The sequence below is a fragment of the Empidonax traillii genome, unplaced genomic scaffold (assembly GCF_003031625.1).
Source record: "Empidonax traillii isolate 1590-97213 ecotype Southwest subspecies unplaced genomic scaffold, ASM303162v1 scaffold1158:size169731, whole genome shotgun sequence".
NCBI lineage: Eukaryota > Metazoa > Chordata > Aves > Passeriformes > Tyrannidae > Empidonax > Empidonax traillii.
The window spans coordinates 29,323-47,510 of NW_020956351.1; the positions used below are offsets into that span (position 1 = coordinate 29,323).

An 18,188-nucleotide genomic window follows, 5' to 3' on the forward strand; every position below is an offset into this window, starting at 1 on the left:
AGTGTGCAGGCAGAAGCTGGGGAAGTGGGGTGGCCGTTGTCGGGGGACCGAGGTAGGGATTGAGGTGACAACCGAGGGGTCTTGGGGTGGCCGGGGCTCGGTAGGGGGGTCACAGCCGGGGGGGTGGCGGGGCAGGGTAGGGGGTGACAGCGTTGGCGGTGACAGCGCTGGGGTGACATCGGGAGGTGACAGAGCTGGGTCACAGCGTTGTGTGACACCGGGGGGTGACACCGGGGGGGTGACACCGGGGGGGCCGGGGCTGCAGTACCGGCCCCCCCCGGCAGGGGCCGCCCGGGGCGGAGCTGCAGGGCCGCGCATGCGCAGGCGCGGGCCCTTCCCCCGGTGCTGTGGCTGACGCGGCACCGGCGCTGGGGACATGGAGGGGACGGCGGTGCCCCCGGGCGGGCCGGGGCTGCCGGGCGCCCTCCTCGTCCTCCTCGTCATCACCGTCCTCGCCCTGCTGCTGGCGGCCGCGCTGCGCCGCGCCGCCCCCCGCGCAGCCCCCGCCGCCCCGCCGGACGGTGAGTACCGGGGCGGACAGCGGGGAGGAGCAGAGCAGAGCTGACCCGACCCGACCCGACCCGATCCGATCCGGCCGCTCCGCTCCCGCAGGGCCCAGGGCCAACGGGCACGCCAGGCCGGAGGAGCCGCGGAAGGCGAAGGCGAGGCCTCGCAGGGAGAAGCAGCAGCAGCAGCAGCACAGCTTCACACACCGGCTGCTGGTCGCCACCCTCAAGGTACCGCGTGTCGCCGGGCCGCTGTCCCGGTGGTGTCCCCGCCGGTGTCCTGCCACTGTGTGTGCCCGGTGCCGCTGTCCCTCCCGGTGCCGCTGTCCCCCTGGTGTCCTGCCGGTGTCCCGCCAGTGCCGTGTGCCCGGTGCCTGTGTCCTTCCCGGTGCCGGTATCCCACTGGTGCCGATGTCCCACCTCCTCCCGCCGTGACCGCGCTCTCTCCGCAGGGCCACAGCAGCCCGGTGACCTGCCTGGACTTCAGCAGCAATGGCAAGTACCTGGCGTCGTGCTCCGAGGACCGCACGGTGCGGCTGTGGAGCACCCGGGACCTGGCGGGGCGGGAGCACCGCTGCCTGCGCGCCAACGTGGGGCTGGACCACGCCGAGCTCGTCCGCCTCAGCCCCGACTCACGGTACGGAGGGGCCTCCTGCCGACACCGCGGTGTCCTGCGGAGGCACCGATCGCACAGCCGGGCCTCGCTGGGATCAGTGGTGTGAGCCCTGGGATGCGCGGAGGTGGCGTTCATCACTGGGTCGTCACTGTAACCACTGACCCGCGGCCTTTCCAGAAGGCAGCTGGCACGGAACCACAGAACCACAACAGTCAGGGTTGGAAGGGACCTCTGGAGATCGTGCAGTCCAACCCCTCATGGTGGTTAATGTGGTTCTCGGGGCAAATATCCCAGTGCCCAGCATGACTATGGAAATGCCACTGAGGTCTCTGCCAGCTGGGATGTGTTGCTGAGCCTCTCCGGTGGGCTCAGGAGCTCTTGCTGGGTGGGAAATTTGGTGGGAAAATGTGTCTTGGCTCTTTGTGAAGTGACCTCTTTTAGACAGAGGAAGGCATCTCATTTCCAGGTGTAATAAATTCTGTCCTTGGTGCCCTTGTGAAGCTTTTTACCTGCCAGTGTATCCCTCTCCCCAGGTGGCCCTGAGTGACCTGGGCTGAGCTGGGGCTCAGGACCTGTCCCTCCACAGGGCATTCATTGTCTGGCTGGCAAATGCCGAGACTATTCGTGTCTACAAGATGACCAAGAAGGACGACGGGAGCTTCACCTTCACTGCAAGTTCTGGGGACTTCCCAAAGAAGCACAAAGCTCCTGTCATTAACATAGGGATTGCAGAGACAGGTATGGAAACGACCTGCTCACCTATCCAGGTTGGCTTTGATTTCCTTTTGAAGCTGCCAGGTTCAAAGTGTTGAAGTTTTTGGCATTCTCAAGGCTGTGCTCAGCACGAGAACTTGACTCTCTTAGGTTTTTTTTTTTTTACTTAATTTACTCCTGAGTGAACCAAAAGGTGTCATTTTCAGACCCATTCTGTCCCTGTAACCAGCTCCCCGATATGCACAGTCTCTTAATTTACATTTTCAGGGATGCTGTTGCAAAGAGGTCTGGTCTCAATATTGAGAGGATCGCTGTTCTCTGGCCTGCCAGTCTCTCTTTAACCAGTCAGAAATCTCTCTAGTGAGTTCTTATGGTCTATCTTGAACTTCTGGGATCACCTAGAATAGAGGTGGAGGTGGGTGGGTGGGAATTCTGTGTTACTAGTGAGGGCTTGATGCGTCAGGTATGTGACAGCAGGTGGATTTGAGTTCACCTCTGTAACAGGAGAGCAGGGAAAATGTTAACCGAGACCTTTGTTCAGCACTGAAAGTGAAAACTTAAACCTGCAACAAGTAGCTGAAAGGTAAATAGGCAACTCCCTGCTGGGACTGATGTGGCAGTGGGGAAGTGGGAACAAGCAGGAGTCCAACACGGACACAACCAGTAACCATGGATGTGACTGGGATTCAGCTGCCTGCCCACAGTCCATGGCTGATCCTTGAGCTGGTTTTAGGCACACAGGGCAGGTGGAATGTGCTGTGTTCCTGCTGTGGCACAGCATGTGCTGGTCTCTGCAGGGGCTGAGGGTGCTGAGTGAAGGGCACGTGTGGGCCCAGTGCCTGCCGCCCACCCAAAAGCCAAGGGAGCACTAAGGCATAACCAGGAGCTGAGTCTTCTGATTGACCCTCCTTGGATTTTGGTGCTGCTTTTGGTTCTCTCCAGCTGCAGGGAGAGGCTGTGCTGGGGCTTTAATGAGTCTCTGGCCATGTTAGGTCTGGCGCCTCTCCTGATCTTTGCCTTTTTCCCCCAGGGAAGTTTATCATGACAGCTTCCAGTGACACCACCATCCTGATCTGGAGTCCGAAGGGAGAAGTCCTGGCCAGCATTAACACCAACCAGATGAACAATGCCTATGCCACGGTGTCACCCTGTGGGAGGTGAGGGACAGGAGGGATTCCGGGCTGTTCCCGCTGCAGGAGCAGCTGGGAACCTCGCTCCTTCCCACAGGACATCATCAGTGCAGACCATCAGCAGTTGGTTGTTGTTGTTGTAATGCAGTTTTTCTGAGGGTTCCACAGTTTTAAAACGGGCTTTTTCCCTCTGGGAGGGTGGAGCTGATGTAGGCTCAGACGCAGTGTTACCGTTGTGTCTCAGCGCTGCTGTTCTGGTAACCTGAGAACAGCCTTGGCCTCAGGTAGCAGAGATGGGACAGAGCAAACGGCCTATGCAAATCAAACAGCATTTTGAACTTGTTTGTAAGCTCTTAAAGGTTAATTATAAAGCTAAAGTCTTTATTTCTGGGAGATCTGTTTATCAGGAAAATCTTGTTCTCTGCTCTGTCTTTAACCTATTGCTGCAGGATGACTTGCCTTGCTCAACTCCAGGCTCAGGGAGTTTGGGGATCATAAGCATTGAACTCATTTACTTTAGCCTGAGAATTTCTCATTCCTGAGTTGTTCTGGTGCTCTTCCTTAGCATTCTTTTACCAGCAGGGTTTCAGGGAAAAGGGAAAACTTTCCCAGCTGACCAAAGATTTGAGTGGAAGAGTCAGGACAGGTTTGCAGAGCATTGGCCCTGCCTTGCTCAGGTGCTCTGTAACAGGTACCCCCTGTCTCTGCTTGTTCCTTCACACAGGTTTGTGGCATCCTGTGGCTTTACCCCTGATGTGAAGGTGTGGGAGGTGTGTTTTGGCAAGAATGGAGAATTCCGGGAGGTGACCAGGGCCTTTGAGTTGAAGGGCCACACTGCTGGTGTACATTCCTTCTCCTTCTCCAACGACTCGAGGAGGTGAGTGTGTGTTATTCAACACAGCCCGCTCTGGATCACCCTCAGGACACAGGAGATCACCCCTTCTAGGGTTCCCCAGCTGCACCCCTGAGCTGGGATGGGTAAAGCACTGCCCTGGGAGGCCAGAACTGGCTCGTGCCACCTGTGTATTCCTTACCCACAGGAATCCCATGTGATTTAACGAGACCAAGTGCTGGTGCTGCACCTGGGTCAGGGCAACCCCTGGGCTCAATCCAGGCTGGGGATGAGCTGATGGAACACCCCTGGGGAGAGGCTGGACATGATCCAACCCTGTGCCCCGGGCTGATCCCACAGCGTGGGCAGCAGGGGAGGGGAGAATTCTGCCCCCTCAGGTGAGACCACCCCTGCAGAGCTGCTGGAGCGAGTCCAGAGAAGACACTAAGATGACCAGAGCGATGGAGCAGCTCTGCTGTGAGGAAAGGCTGAGGCAACTGGGATTGTTCAGCCTGGAGAAGAGAAGGCTTTGGGGTGACCCAGTTCTGCCTTCCAGTACCTGAAGGGAGCTGAGAAGAAAGATGGAGAGACACTATTTACAAGGGGCTGGACAAGTGGCAGGACAAGGGGGAAGGGCTTCACGATGACAGAGAGCAGGGTTAAATGGGATATTGGAAGGAAACCTTTTGCTATGGGGGTGGTGAGGCCATGGCACAGGTTGGGCAGAGAAGCTGTGGCTGCCCCATCCCTGGACGCATCCAAGGCCAGGCTGGATGGGGTTTGGAGCAACCTGGGATAGTGGAAAGATGACACAGCCTATGCATGTGTACAGACTCGCCCTTCCCAAAACACTTCCCTCCGCAGAGGATTCCTGGTGCGTTCCCTTGCACCACCAACCTGTGCTCTCTCGCACCTCCAGGATGGCGACGGTGTCCAAGGACAGCACGTGGAAATTCTGGGACACGGACGTGGAGTACAAGAAGCAGCAGGACCCGTACCTGCTGCTGACGGGGCAGTGCTCGGTGCCGGAGCCTCGGCTCATCGCCCTGTCCCCCGACGGGCGCGCCGTGGCCGTGGCGGGCGGCGCCGACATCGCCGTGTACAACACCCGCCGCGGCGAGGAGGAAGAGCGGCTGCAGGGCGTGCACGGCCACGGCATCACTGGCCTCACCTTCGACACCACCGGCCGCTACCTCGTGTCCTGTGGGGACCGCGCCATCCGCGTCTTCCACAACACTGCAGGGCACCGCGCCCTGGTGGAGGACATGGAGGCCATGCTCAAGAAAACCGGGAACAAGGCCACGCGGGAGCGGCTGGAGCAGCAGATCTGCGGCGCCCGCAAGGCGCTGGCCGCCATCTACGGCAGGAAGGTCTGAGCTGCCCTCGCCTGCCCCAGCCTTTCGGGGAGGGTTTTTTATATTTTAATAGCTCTGAACGGTTGGTAATAAAAAGAGTGGCCCCCGGGTCCGTCCTCGCCTGCTCTGTGACCGCAGGGACGGGGCTGCGGGATGTGGGGGGGGCTCACACTATGAAAGCGGTGTTTCCTCCTGCGGGCTTGGATCATCACTATCCTACGGGAGGGGTGGCTCAGACAGGGCCCGCGAGGTTTCCTGGGCTTAGAAATGGAATTGTGGGGCAGTTTGGGGGGTTTTTTTGTTTGGTTGTTTTTTTTTTTTTTTTGGGGGGGGGGGTCGGGGGAGCTGCCCAAGCTCAATTTTTGATGCGGAGTGGGGAGGGTTTCTGCTGCACGGGACCGGGCAATGCAGTGACGATGTTCCGCGCTCAGGCTCGCCCGCTTCCTCATCCCGGGGGTCTCAGGCTCGCCCCGTTCCCCAGACCGGCTCTGCCGGGGGGCGGATTTGCCCCGAGTAAAGATGACGGCGGCGTTGGCGTCACGTGGTCGGTGCGTCCGCTGCGTGCCCACAGCGGGGCGGTGGTCACCCCGCGCAGGCGCGGCGGGCGGGGCGTGCCCCGGCGCGGTGACGCAGGACGCGCAGCGCGCGGGCGGGCCGCGCAGGGCGCGTGCGCGGGGCCGGGCGCGGCGGCGGCGGGTGCGGCGGGGGCCGGTGCTGCGGGGGCTGCGCGCGCGCCATGTCGGGGCGCTCGGTGCGGGCCGAGACCCGCAGCCGCGCCAAGGATGACATCAAGAAGGTGATGGCGGCCATCGAGCGCGTCCGCAGATGGTGAGGGGCGGGCCCGCAGGGTGGGAGGGGCCCCCGCCGCTGCCGCGCGCGGCCAATCAGCGCGCTGCGGGGCGGGACGCGGGGGCGCACGGCCCAACCAGCGGGCTCGAGGCGCGGGGCCGACGGCCAATAGGAGCGGGGGAAGGGGGCGGGAACGCCTGTGACGGGCGGGCGCTGCGGCCAATGGCGGCGCGGCGGAACGGGGGATTGATGGTCCGCCAGACCAATGGCGGCGCGGCGGGGGGGGCGGGGCCTGTTGCCATGGAGCCCCGGCCCCCCCCCCCATGGCAGCGCCGTGTCCCGCAGGGAGAAGAAGTGGGTGACGGTGGGAGACACGTCCCTGCGGATATTCAAGTGGGTGCCGGTGGCCGATAGCAAGGAGGTGGGTACCGCGCGTGGAACCCCTAAGCCGGGACGAGCCTCCCTTAGCTCCCTGTCCCGGGCAGAACACCGAACCCTCCTGAGCATCCCCCCCCAGCCCCGCCGAGCCACTGCCGAGCCCCACCGAGGCCCTCTGACACCTCTCCAGGCCCTGTAGAACTCTCCTGAGTCCCCCTGAACCCCTGCCAAGTGCCCAAGAGCCAACCAGTCGACCTCCGAGCCCCCCGGCCCCACTGACCCCGGAGCCCACCTGAGCCCACCCTGAGTCCATCCCTCAGGCCCCCAAGCCAAACCGAGCCCCTGCCGCACCCCTGTGAACCCCCCTGGCCCCCACCAAGCCCTTCTGAGCACCCCCTGAGTCCCAAGGAGCTCCCTTGAACCCTCCATGAGCTGACCTGAGCTCCCTCAGCCCCCTGAGTTTCCCCTAACCCCTTCCCACTCTCCCTTAGACTCTCTGCCTGACCCTGTCCTGAGGACTTGATTATCTGAGTGTCACTCCTAGACAGGCATCATCTCCTCTCTCTCCCGATTTCCAGCTTTCCACAGCCAGAATTTTGTCTCTCACTTAGCAAAGTGCCCCCAAAGGGAAGGGAAAAGGCCAACTTGAGCACAACCCTCTGCGTTGCTGGAGACGGAGAGGGGAAGGGCTCCTCTGGAGCAGCCTGTGCTCCTCTGATCTCCTGTTTGTGCTTTCCTTTCTCTCCTCAAGAAAGAGAAATCCAAATCGAGCAGCAGCACTGCCCGAGAACCCAATGGCTTCCCAGCTGACACCTCTGCCAACTCCTCCCTCCTCCTGGAGTTCCAAGGTGGGTCTGGCTGAGCCCCCTCTGACCTGGGGAAAGACTCCAAGGCCGAGCACTGCTGATTCTGTGTGTGCTGTCTGGATGGGGAAGAGCAGTGTCCTTCTCCAGTGTGGGGTTGTGCTGATCCACTTCTGGACTGTCCCTGCCCAAGCCGTTTGGGTCAGAAGGAATCTTAATCAGCTGTTTCTGGGATCTTCCTGTGGGAACCTTCATGTGGAACCGGAGGACTGGGGGTTTCTGTTCCCCCTTTCCACTCCCTGCTGGGGAGAGGCAGTAGCTGCTTGCAGCCAAGCCTGTTGCTTCCATCAGGGACTTCCCTGGACCTTGGGATGAAGGGGCAGAGGATGTCCCTGGCCTGGCTCTTGCTCCAGGTGCTGCAGTGCAGCTGGACAAGGCTCTGGCAGCGCTGAAATCACTGCTGGAGCAGAGCACATGCCTGTGCCCAGCCTCTCCTCTGGGCTTCCGGTGTGGATAAGGAAAACTAGGGAATGTGCTGGCCCTTCCAGGAGATGCAGTGAAGTTGTACTGCAGGTCTGCAGTTTGGGAAAGTGTGTGCCAGGCCTGCCTCCCCGTTTGGAGGCAGGTGCTGAGTGTCCCTGCTGGTGCTGCCTCGCAGACAGAGAAGGAACAAAACCCTGGTAACACCAGCAGCAGGTTCCTGCCCTCAGGGGCCCAGGGCCCTTGAGGGCTGCAGATGTGAGATTTGGCAGTGCAGTCCCTTTGCTCCTGCTCCTTTACCCGCCCTGGGGGTGGTCTCTGCTCAGACTCAGCCCCTCTCTTGTGGCCAGTTGTGTCTGTGGTGCCCCCAGTGTCCCGGTGCACGGCCCCTGTGCTGGCAGGGGTCAGTGAATCCCCGTTCCCCTCCTCTGGCCGTGCTCTGCCCTCTCAGTGACACCTCAGCTCGCAGTGCCGCCCTCGGCTGCCCATGCCCCTCGGGTCAAGGTGCTCTCCTTCACCAGGTGCTGTTTCTGCAGATGAGAACAGCAACCAGAGCTCCCTGTCTGACGTGTACCAGCTCAAGGTGGACAGCAGCCCCAACTCCAGCCCCAGCCCCCAGCAGAGCGAGTCCATGAGCCCTGCCCACACGTCCGACTTCCGCACGGACGACTCGCAGCCCCCCACCCTGGGGCAGGAGACCCTGGAAGGTGGGTGCTGGGCTGGGAAGGGAGCAGGGGGCTGGCAGGGCCTAGGGAAGGCCCCGTTGGAACTGTTGGTGGTCCAGTGTGTGGCCGAGGCACTGCTGGAAGTGGACAGAGCAGTGGGAACTTGTGTTTTCTGCTGAAGTTCCTATCCTGGTTCAGCACTGAGCTGGGTGCTGGGTCTGCATTGTTGTGAACACTCCTGTTTCTCCCCAGAGCCCTCCCTGCCTTCCTCGGAAGTGGCAGATGAGCCTCCCACTCTCACAAAGGAAGAGCCAGTCCCCCTTGAGACTCAGGTAAGAGAAGGGCTTTGAAACCACCTCTAAATGTACACAGCCCCAGCTTGGCCCTTTCACCCTCACTGCTGCTCCCTGTACCAGAAACCTCTGGATGGATGGACTTGCTCTGCAGTCACAAAGTGCCTCCCAAATCTTCTGGCTTCCTGAGCTGTCCCCTGGTTCACATCAGGCCTTGAAGTGTGGATGGGAAGGATGAGAGTGGCTCAGGGAAGGATGTCGGGATGTGGAACGATTGTGGCAGGCTCCAGGGCTGGATTGGTTTCCCATTCCTGGTGCCCTGTGGTCTGCGCACAGGTGACAGCCAGGGGTGGCCCCAGGGTGTGACAGAGCCTTGTGTGGCTGTGCGTGGCTCAGTGTCGCTGCCCATGACCTCTGGCTCTTGCAGGTAACTGAAGAGGAGGAGGACTCTGGTGCGCCGCCTCTGAAGAGATTTTGTGCCGACCAGAACTCTGTGTGCCACACGGCCTCGGAGAGCTGAGCCTGCCCGGCCCGGCGCCCTCGCCAGCCCCTCGCAGAGCCGCCCGGCCCCCGGCACCGGCGCTTCCCCCTCGCCTGCCCCTTCCCCAGCGTCGGGGCTCCCACCACCCGCATCCAGCCCGCCCCGCCCTGCCCTGCCCTGCCCTGCCCTGCCCTGCCCGATGGACAGGGCTGCCACCAGTACCTGCGAATCTGCCTCTATTTATTGGCTCCCTCTCTCCCCGCTCCCTGCCCTCGAGCTGCGGGGCTCTGCTGGGTGGGCTGCACGTGCGGGGTGGGGGGTTCTCCACGGGGCTCCCTGCTCTCCCGTGGTCCCCGGGGTCTGGCAGATGCTGTTTGCCTGCTCGTGGCTGCCCTGTCTGCCCTCCCTGCCCTCCCCTGGGCGCTGGGAACAGGAGCGCTGCCTCTCGCCTGCTCCAGGTGATGTTTCCACTCGGCGGCGGGCGTAGGCGGTGCTGGGGGCGAGGGGCAGCAGGGGGAGGCCGGCAGGGACCCGCTGGGACGCTGTGCAATAAGCTGCTGGTTTAAGCCATTGGTGTTGGGAGAGAGGGGAGCGCTTTCCCCTCCCGGAGGGCAGGTACTGACCGGGTCGGCGCTGCTCCCCAGGAGCCGGCAGAGCACGGGGAGCCGCTGCCCTGTGGCGGGGGTCGCTGCCCTGCGTACCCGCTGTCCCCGGCACGGACAAGGACGCGGCAGGTGCCGGAGCCCCCGGGAAGCGCAGCCGGCCCGGACTCTGCTCCCCCCAAAACCCCGCTGCCCCCCAGCCCCGCTCTCCCCCCGCCGCCACTGCATGTCCCGCCGAGTCTGTGATCCAACCTGGCGAAGCCGAAGGCGCGGCCGCGCGTGGAAGTGGAAAGTTATTTTAGCACTGAATAGAATATTTTTAAAATTAAACTATTTGAAATACAGATGCAGAGCGCGCTGTGTGCGGGGCGGGGAGGGGAGGAGCGGGGCGGGGAGGGAAGAGCAGGGAAGTGGAAGTCGCCGCTAGATGGGACCGCGCTCCGACTTGCTTTGGCCCCCGGACTTTCCATCCCCGCGCCCACGGAGCCGGACCGGAGCCCCTTGTCCCCGGTAAGGTCGGTCAGCGCCCGCTCCGGGCTCCCCGCCTCCCCTCCCCTCCCGCTCGGTGACCCCTCTGTCCCCTGGGCCGGTGCCCGCGCTGTCCGGAGCGGTCGGATCCGAGCTCAGAGCTCCGAGCCCGAGCCGAGCCGGCGGCAGCGCCCGGCGGAGCCGCCTCCGAGGACGGTGTCGGAAGCGGGACCGGCTACTCCCTCCCTGCTGCTCCAGGAGTGTTTTGCTCAAGGCGAGTGTAAACACTGCAGGAGGGCACCCTTACCTGAGTGCACCGAAGGGCTGCCGTGACACGTGTCACCTGAAACTGGCACTGACAGCCTCGGGTATAACGCTTGGCAGGGTTTAGGTCTTCGTTCTCCTCAGGCCTTTGGCTGCACTGGCAATTTCTTTCCAATTCCTTGGAAATTCCTATTATTCCAGGAACACTGGCCCTTGCAAGGCCCTCCCATTTCCTGATCTGGAATGCTGGCCACATAAATGCGAGACAAAGTCAGGAAAAGCCTTTTATTATGGAAAAGCAGAAAGCACTGAAAATGGTACAAAAGTCCCCATAAAAAACTTTCTTTTTTTACCCTGGGCAAATCTGACATTATTATGTCACTATTTATCCAGCTGTAAAAAATCTAATATCAGAGTAAGCAATATAGACACCACATTACAGACAGACATTGGCAAAGCTGCAGCAACAGTTGGAATCTGAGACAGGAAGAAAAGGCATAATCAGGTGGTAGATTCTCCACAAGGTTTGAACAATCAGTCTGAAGAGCTACACTGCTGATGTCACGTTTGTCATGACAGTAAGAACTGGGCTGTCAACAACATGGTCTGATGCAGCAGATGGTGGACTTGAACCCTTCAAGACTCCTGTTAGAATGAGGAAATCTTGGTGACCCATTGCAGTTGCTGATTGTGATACTGTGTTTCTGTAGGGCTGCTCTCTGATGTCATCGGTATCACACCAAATGAGTGATAGAGCCATAGGAACTGTCCTAGGAATATGGGCCTCTTAAAAATACATTTCCTTCTAACAAAGCAAATGGACTTTGGTGTTGGCTCTGGACACTGCGCAGAGCATAAGACTGTCAAACAGCTGCCTTTGCGGAGCGTCAGGGTGGATGACAAAGACAATCGTCCTTTCTAGGCCTGAGAAGCGTCGGATGCTGTCAAGAACAATGACATTTTCTAAAATATCCTCTGCTAACCCCAAGACCCTCCTCATCCTATGCTTGCTGAGTTGTCTTTCTAGCTCAGGTTTCAGTTCCCGTCTGAACTGGTCGGCTGCACGCTGTGTGCTGCACAGGATGGCGATATCTCTGAGGGAATAGCCTTGCTTGAGGTAGCTCTCGCAGAGCTCGGCCACAGACTTTGCCAATTTATCTGATCCTACAAAATGTGTTTCAAAGGAACCTGGCAAAGAATGGGCACATTCTGCCTGTTCCAACAACTGTTCTAGCCCTTCACAGGGCATATCTATGCTACGTGCTTCAAGGATTTCCTCCATTAGATTTAACATGACACGACATATTTCCGTGCCATTCCGGACCATTTTGGTCAGCCATTCCTGAGGATCCATATTAAAAAAGTCAAGACCACAGTCACATGGGTAAGTGGTCTGGAAGAAATCCAAAAATACCCAGAAAATGCCACCACTTCTCTTGACTATTGACCAGGCACGTGGGTACCATTCTCCTTGATCACGACGAAAATTCTGAGCTTCATCAACCACGATGTGTTTCACGTGTGGGAAGTCCTTCTTCAGGAAGGCAGCACGTGTCACTGCATAGCAACCTTTCTTTCTTCAAACATGAAACAGAACCCCCAAAAAAGAATATGTTAGTAAACAGCAGATGTGACCAGCCCTTACTGACTGCCTCCATCTCCCTGGGGGTTCTTGCTTGGAGGGCTCGTCCTGCCGGACAATGCCAGAGGGCCCATCTCAGCACAGACAGTGCTGAGGCAGCAGCAGAGAAAGGGATGGGGGCACTTCTGAGGTCGGTACCAGCTGTGACAGAGCATTACACTGAGGGCACTGTCTTTGGAAGCTCTAACACAACCCTGCAATCCCCACCTATGGAATGTTCTTCCCTGAGTGCTGGATCTGGGCCAGAGCTCAGCTCAATCCCACTTTCAGCATGAACTCCTTCCTGGAGATGAAGGTTGTGTCTTTGCCTCAGGCAAAGCTATAAATTTGGCAAAGAGAGGTAAATTCAGCAGGGCTTGTGCTGTAGGCACAGAGGATGGAATGAGATTATATAAAGAGAAAATATACATTACTACTTACCTCACAGAGTCCCTCAAGGGTTGATTTTCACAAATATAAAGTATCTCCTCCACAGAACAGTGAAAAGTGTTTTTTATTTTCTCAATGATCTTCAAAGCCACGATTGTTTTCCCTGTGCCAGGAAGACCAAGGACAAACAGCTTCCTGACTTTGTGCAGATTCTTGGAGAGCAGCTCATACTGTTTGAGAGTCAGAAGGTTGAAAATCTCACAGCCAAGACGGTCACTTAAGTAGGACTTAAAGCCCAGCACAACAATCACAAGTGCCCGCAGGAAGACAGGGATGTCCCTGGAGGTGAGGATGTAACTCTCTGGGTAACGGCTGGTGGAATCATGCAGGGTTTCTTGCCGGGGAACATCATTCTCTGCAACTTCTCTCTGGTCCTTGGTGCCATTCAGCTGCAGGATCTGGGGAATCACACACACTCTTGAAGTATATCCCCCATCATTGACTAGTTTTTGCTTTAAGGCACGAGCAGTTTCTCTCCAGGTTCCAGACGTGACACAAGAGGCATCCCTGACCACAGTAAACAGCACTGGATACTCATTGTCAGCTACTAAAAGGGCATCACACACAACATCTGGGTTTTTCTTCAAGCCAATGTCAGTAGCCCAACTCCTTGAAAATATCAGTATCCCTGTGGTAACTTCATGGAGTTGTTTTCTCATTAAATCCTTTAATCCGGGGTACTCTGAGAACAGGTCAGTGCAGATGGTTTCTGGTTCCCATTTGATTTCATTGGAACCCACTAAAAAAAAAGCAATCAAAAATTAGAAAAGCAAAACACAGCTAATAATTTACTCAGGACAGCAGTTACTAGGGGGAGATGTTACACCATGAGGTCATCAAAGTGAATCATTAACTAGATTTCAGTTATGCTCAAAATAAATCGTTCTCTCTCTCTTTTTTCTCCAATAAGACTTTTGAGCATAACAGTGGTCAGACAGTGCACAAAGCCCTCGGAGTCCAGGTATATTCTCAGTAACTGTGTGCATTAGGGATTATACTTAGTGGCAAAAACAGGAGAAGACATCAAAGTATCTGAAAAACCTAAGAAATCAACATTTTTGGAGCCGCTGCACCTTTTAAAATCACCCTAATAGTGCTTTGCCTAAAATCTGATATTTATATTATGCTGTCTTCCTTGAAACTCTGTCAAATAAAAGCTTAAATTAAAAAAGAAATCCAGAACAAACGCCATACCTGGGTAGAGATGTTCTTGGAGTTCAGCTGCACACTGGAGACCAGCTCTGGAATAAACTGGCTTGATCAGAGGAGGGCCGTTTGCCAAGCTGAGCTCAGTCCTAAATTCATTAGCCAAAGCTGACACATCTAGGGGGAAGAAATGTATGTTACATCCATCACTATCCTTCCACGTGAACTTTTAAAACACTGCACTAAGGAGAAACTAAAAGGATTAATTTCAATCCTCCCTTTGCAATCCTACCCAAGAAAATGCTGCCTACACAGTTAAGAATGACAGGACTCCAGTGCTTGCCCAGAGAAGCTGTGGCTGCCCCACCCCTGGAATTGTTCAGTGCTGGGTTGGACAGGGATGATGCAACCTGGTCTAGAGGAAGGTGATCTGTATTTGCTGTAGAAGAGAGAGGGCTCTCTCTAAAAGGTGGCTTTATAGCTCAAACACAAGATCTAGACCCCACATGGGATGAGTATGAGATCCCAGCTTTGGATGGGATGACATTTTACAATGAAGTTGGGCAAAGTCCCTTAAAACAAGCAAAGCCTTGCAGCCCTGCTCCTTCAAAACAGCCCTTAGCAACCCCAGAGCCACTTCTGGACCATCTTGAATCTTCCCACTTCAGTTAGGGCCATAGGGCATCCCTAGGAAGGAAGGTTTATTCTAGTTGGGAGTGCTTCAAGAAGTGCTGCTGAACCGGTTCAGAGGGTGGGGTGCCACTGCAGGACAGTGATCACACCATCACCTTGGTGCCTGGGGCTGGGCCTTGCACCCAAGGGCCTTTTCTGGGTTTGTGAGAACTCCCAGCAAAACAAGCTGGGCTTTCCTCCTGAACGTTTATAGCCCAAGGCAGAAATGAGGTTGGCTCCAACATAGGTGCAGGTTTTACCTGGGTCTGCAGCTGTCATGAGCTCCATCCATTTCCCAGCTCTCAGTCTTTCAATCTTGCCATCCATCACTATCCAGGATTCAGGGTCACCTCGGAACACAGGGCAGCAGGACCGTTCAATGTGCACAGCGCAGATGTAGCCCTGGGAACATCCTGCTTGGTCATAAACGTCCAGGATGCGTGTCTGGAACTGCACTCCCAGAGTCCCAGAGCCACAGGAGTGATAGACAAACATTGAGCGCATGGTCTCAGCCACTGTTTGTTCTAAGGCTTCTTTCTCCACGTTAATGTGGGTTCCGGTGACTCTACCATTGTCATCCACACCAAAAAATAAATATCCACCCTCAGTGTTTGCAAAGGCAGAGACATATTTAGGAAGGTTTTTGTTTATGTATTCCAAGATACTCTTTGTACTGTATTCCTTAAATTCAATATGAGTTGTCTCTGTGAAATCCAGGACCTCCCCAACCAGCACTCTGTCTCTCTCTAGAAAGCTGGCTGCAGCCTCTTGGATGTCGTGCTCCTCATTTGCTCCACCCGAAAAACTCAGCCGAGCTCTTTTGTCACTCAGCCCATTCGCACTGTCGCACTTGGCAGAGCTTTTCTTCCCCCTCAGGAATGCAGGAACTTCCCCTGATTTGACAGGGAAAACGGAAGTACCGGACCTATAAAACAAACCAGTGCTCAGGCTGCAGAGACGCGGCTTGGTAGATTCTGCACTTCCTTGTTCCAGGCTTCCACAGCTCCATGTTTTAACAAAAAGCAGCAGGTTGCTCCCCTCCTGCATCCACGTGAAGTATTCTCCGATCTCATTGCTGCTGATGCAATCTCGGAGGCTGTTTTCGATATCCAGACCAATGCCATGCACCTTGAAGCAGTAATCCCTGTCCTCACTCTCCATCCTCACTATTCCTCCTCCTGAATTCAGCAACGCACACACTGCTCTGGAAAGGTCCCTTCGTTGCCTCTTCTGATTCGAAGAGGTTATCTTCTTTCTGCATCTCCCTCCGACAAGTATTTCCCCAATATCTACCACCATATCGGCATAGTTTGTGTTCGAGTCAATCAGCAGCTGCTTCTCCTGGTTGGCCATCCTGATTCTGGAGGGATATGTTATTAAAAACACTTCATGATTATCACAGAATCATTTGGGTTGGGAAAGCCCTCTTGAGACCATGAACTGCTCCCTCAGCACTGCCAAGGCCACCACTAACCCATGTCCCCAGGTGTCCCATCTGTTAAACCCCTCTGGGGATGGGGAGTCCACCACTACCACAGGCAGCCTGGCCCAGGGCTTGATAATCCTTCTCCCTAATATCCAACCAGAACCTTCCCTGGTGCAACTTGAGGCTGTTTCCTCTGGTTCTGTCCCTTGTTCTCCGGGAGAAGAGCTGGACCCCTACCTACATTGTTCCACCCTCCATTGAAAAACTAAAATGCAAGTCGTTTGCAAGGCACAGGCAGGTCCGTGGGCGCTGGTGCAAAGGCAGCGAGAGCGGCGGGTTAAGCCGCTGGGGCTCTCTGGCCGCCCGGGCTGCAGCCGCTGCTCTGAAGCGCCGGCCAAGGAAGGCGCAATCCCCTTGGCGCTGCACAGCTCGGAGGGGCCGTCCCGGGCCGGTCCCGCTTCCGACACCGGCTCCAGAGGCGCCTCCACCGGGCGCTGCCGCCGGCTCGGCTCGGGCTCGGGCTCTGAGCTCGGATCCGACCGCTCCGGACAGCGCGGGCATCAGCCCAGGGGACAGAGGGGTCACCGAGCGGGCGGGGAGGGGAGGGGGGGAGCCCGGAGTGGGCGCTGACTGACCTTATCGGGGACAAGGGGCTCCGGTCCGGCTCCGTGGGTGCGGGGACGGCGAGTCCCGGCGCTATCGGGGCTTCGCGGCGGTTCCCGGCGAGGAATTCCCAGCGAGGTCCCGCCCGGCGCGCGAACTTCCCGCCTGTTTCCCTCCCGCCCCTTTCGATTCCCCGCCTACAGCGGGAGTATTTCAGCATTTCAAGCAGTTTCATTTTTGGAATATTCTATTCAGTGCTAAAATAGCTTTCCACTTCCACGCGCGGCCGCGCTTTCGGTTTCGTCAGGCTGGATCGCAGACTCGGCGGGACATGCAGTGGCGGCGGGGGGAGAGCGGGGCTGGGGGGCGGCGGGGTTTTGGGGGGAGCAGAGCCCGGGCCGGCTGCGCTTCCCGGGGGCTCCGCAACCCGGTCCAGCCCCGGCCCAGCCTCGGGAGCCCTTCGGCATCGGCGGATTCCGCATTTCAGACCCCCCAAACCTCCCATCTCCCACATTTCCCCTGCACTTGAAACTCCTTTGCAATTAATTGGAAATGCCTGTTATTCCAGGAACACTGGCCCTGGCAAAGTCCTTCCATTTGCCAGTGTGGAACACTGCCCACCATAAATACAAGAGCTCTCAAAGTCAGAAAAAGCCTTTTATTACAGACAAGCTGAAACCTGAGAAATTTGTACAAATGTCTCAGTCAAATACCTTTTTTTTTTTTTTAACCCTCGGCAAATATAACATCATTATGTCACTGTTTATCCAGCCTTATCTAATCTAATATCAGAGTAAGCAATTATAGACACCATGTTACAGACAGATACTGGCAAAGTTATGGCATCAGTTGGCAGCTGAGACAGAAATAAAAGATGTAATTATGTGGTAGATTCTCAAAAGGGTTTTGACAGAGTTTAAAGAGCCTCACTGCTGATGTCACATTAGACATGATAGTAAGAATCAGGCTATCAACAATACACTCTCCTGTAACTACTGGTGGACTTGAAACCTTCAAGAGTCCTGTTAGAATGAAGAAATCTCAGGGATCCACTGCAGTTTCTGATTGTGACATCGTATTCCTTGTGTAACAGCACATGGTGTCTGGTGTTGGCTCTGGACACTGTGAAGAGCAGAAGATTGGGACCTACCTGATCTTGTGAAGTGTCAGGTGGATAAGAAACAATCTTCCTCACTCAAATAAACATGCATTACGTATGTGGTGCATATGTATTAGATAGGCAGGTTCACGTGAATTTTTCCATATAAAAGATATAACTCTTTACACCTTGCCATGCTTGAGTTGTGGAGACCTCCACCTTGCACCCTGTGCAGAATAAACAATGTTTCCTATCTCGACTCGGTGTCTGTGTTTGGAGGGCTCCTGAAACTGGACACAGTGTGAGGGTGCTCGTGGTCTCCATGAAGATGCCCCTTCCCTGGCACTCATGGATGGATTAGGAAGGGGATAGGGTTTAGGCAGCTCCTCACACACAGGTTTGGGATTGAGGTCCATCCACAGAGTGGTGGGGCCCTGCAGCACATCCTCTCACCATTGCCGTGGGGCTGCCAGTGTGAGAAATAATGGCCAGTCTTCGCGAACGAAGAACCGGGGAAGGTCTTTACACCTTCCAGCCTGCGCATTGGATTTTTTAGGTGAGACACAGTGTGCGTGGAACTGAGCCCACCCTTTAATCCTGAGGTTCATCTGCCGGGGCCAAGCGAGCTTGGACGGTGGCAGCGAGGTCCTCAGGACGTAGATGGATTGCCTTACAGGGCTGACGAGCTCCATCTGCCCGGGGAGTGGCCCTGACCGGGAATCGAACCCGGCGGTGATAGCGCCGCGTCCTTAACCACTAGACCACCAGGGGCTCCCTCCAGTGTGAGAAATATCT

At 56.7% G+C, this 18,188-nt stretch overlaps 3 protein-coding genes across 5 annotated transcripts; 2 read left to right on the plus strand and 1 right to left on the minus strand.

Moving 5' to 3' along the window:
• Positions 1-376: 376 nt before the first annotated feature.
• Positions 377-5,259, plus strand: TBL2 (transducin beta like 2). Its single transcript, XM_027905475.1, has 7 exons — positions 377-521; positions 613-737; positions 959-1,143; positions 1,709-1,860; positions 2,867-2,993; positions 3,691-3,843; positions 4,718-5,259. Exons 1-7 carry the CDS (start codon positions 377-379, stop codon positions 5,172-5,174), a joined length of 1,344 nt encoding a protein of 447 aa, XP_027761276.1. The 3' UTR covers positions 5,175-5,259.
• A 590-nt stretch (positions 5,260-5,849) lies between these two features.
• BCL7B (BCL7B, BAF complex component) lies at positions 5,850-9,988 on the plus strand. 2 transcript variants are annotated; one of them, XM_027905464.1, is made up of 6 exons: positions 5,850-5,981; positions 6,288-6,363; positions 7,072-7,168; positions 8,125-8,310; positions 8,521-8,600; positions 8,989-9,988. In XM_027905464.1, the coding sequence occupies exons 1-6, from the start codon at positions 5,890-5,892 to the stop codon at positions 9,079-9,081; spliced, it is 624 nt and encodes a 207-aa protein (XP_027761265.1). In that variant the 5' UTR covers positions 5,850-5,889; the 3' UTR covers positions 9,082-9,988. The 2 variants fall into 2 exon arrangements, with proteins under 2 accessions (XP_027761265.1, XP_027761266.1); XM_027905465.1 differs by having other exon boundaries at positions 5,856-5,981; positions 8,140-8,310.
• Positions 9,989-10,675: 687 nt separating this feature from the next.
• LOC114068972 (schlafen family member 13-like) lies at positions 10,676-15,618 on the minus strand. 2 transcript variants are annotated; one of them, XM_027905461.1, is made up of 4 exons: positions 14,526-15,618; positions 13,642-13,770; positions 12,439-13,186; positions 10,676-11,953 (listed from the first exon to the last, which is right to left on the minus strand). In XM_027905461.1, the coding sequence occupies exons 1-4, from the start codon at positions 15,616-15,618 to the stop codon at positions 11,182-11,184; spliced, it is 2,742 nt and encodes a 913-aa protein (XP_027761262.1). In that variant the 3' UTR covers positions 10,676-11,181. The 2 variants fall into 2 exon arrangements, with proteins under 2 accessions (XP_027761262.1, XP_027761263.1); XM_027905462.1 differs by lacking the exon at positions 10,676-11,953 and adding an exon at positions 12,143-12,337.
• Positions 15,619-18,188: the final 2,570 nt, after the last annotated feature.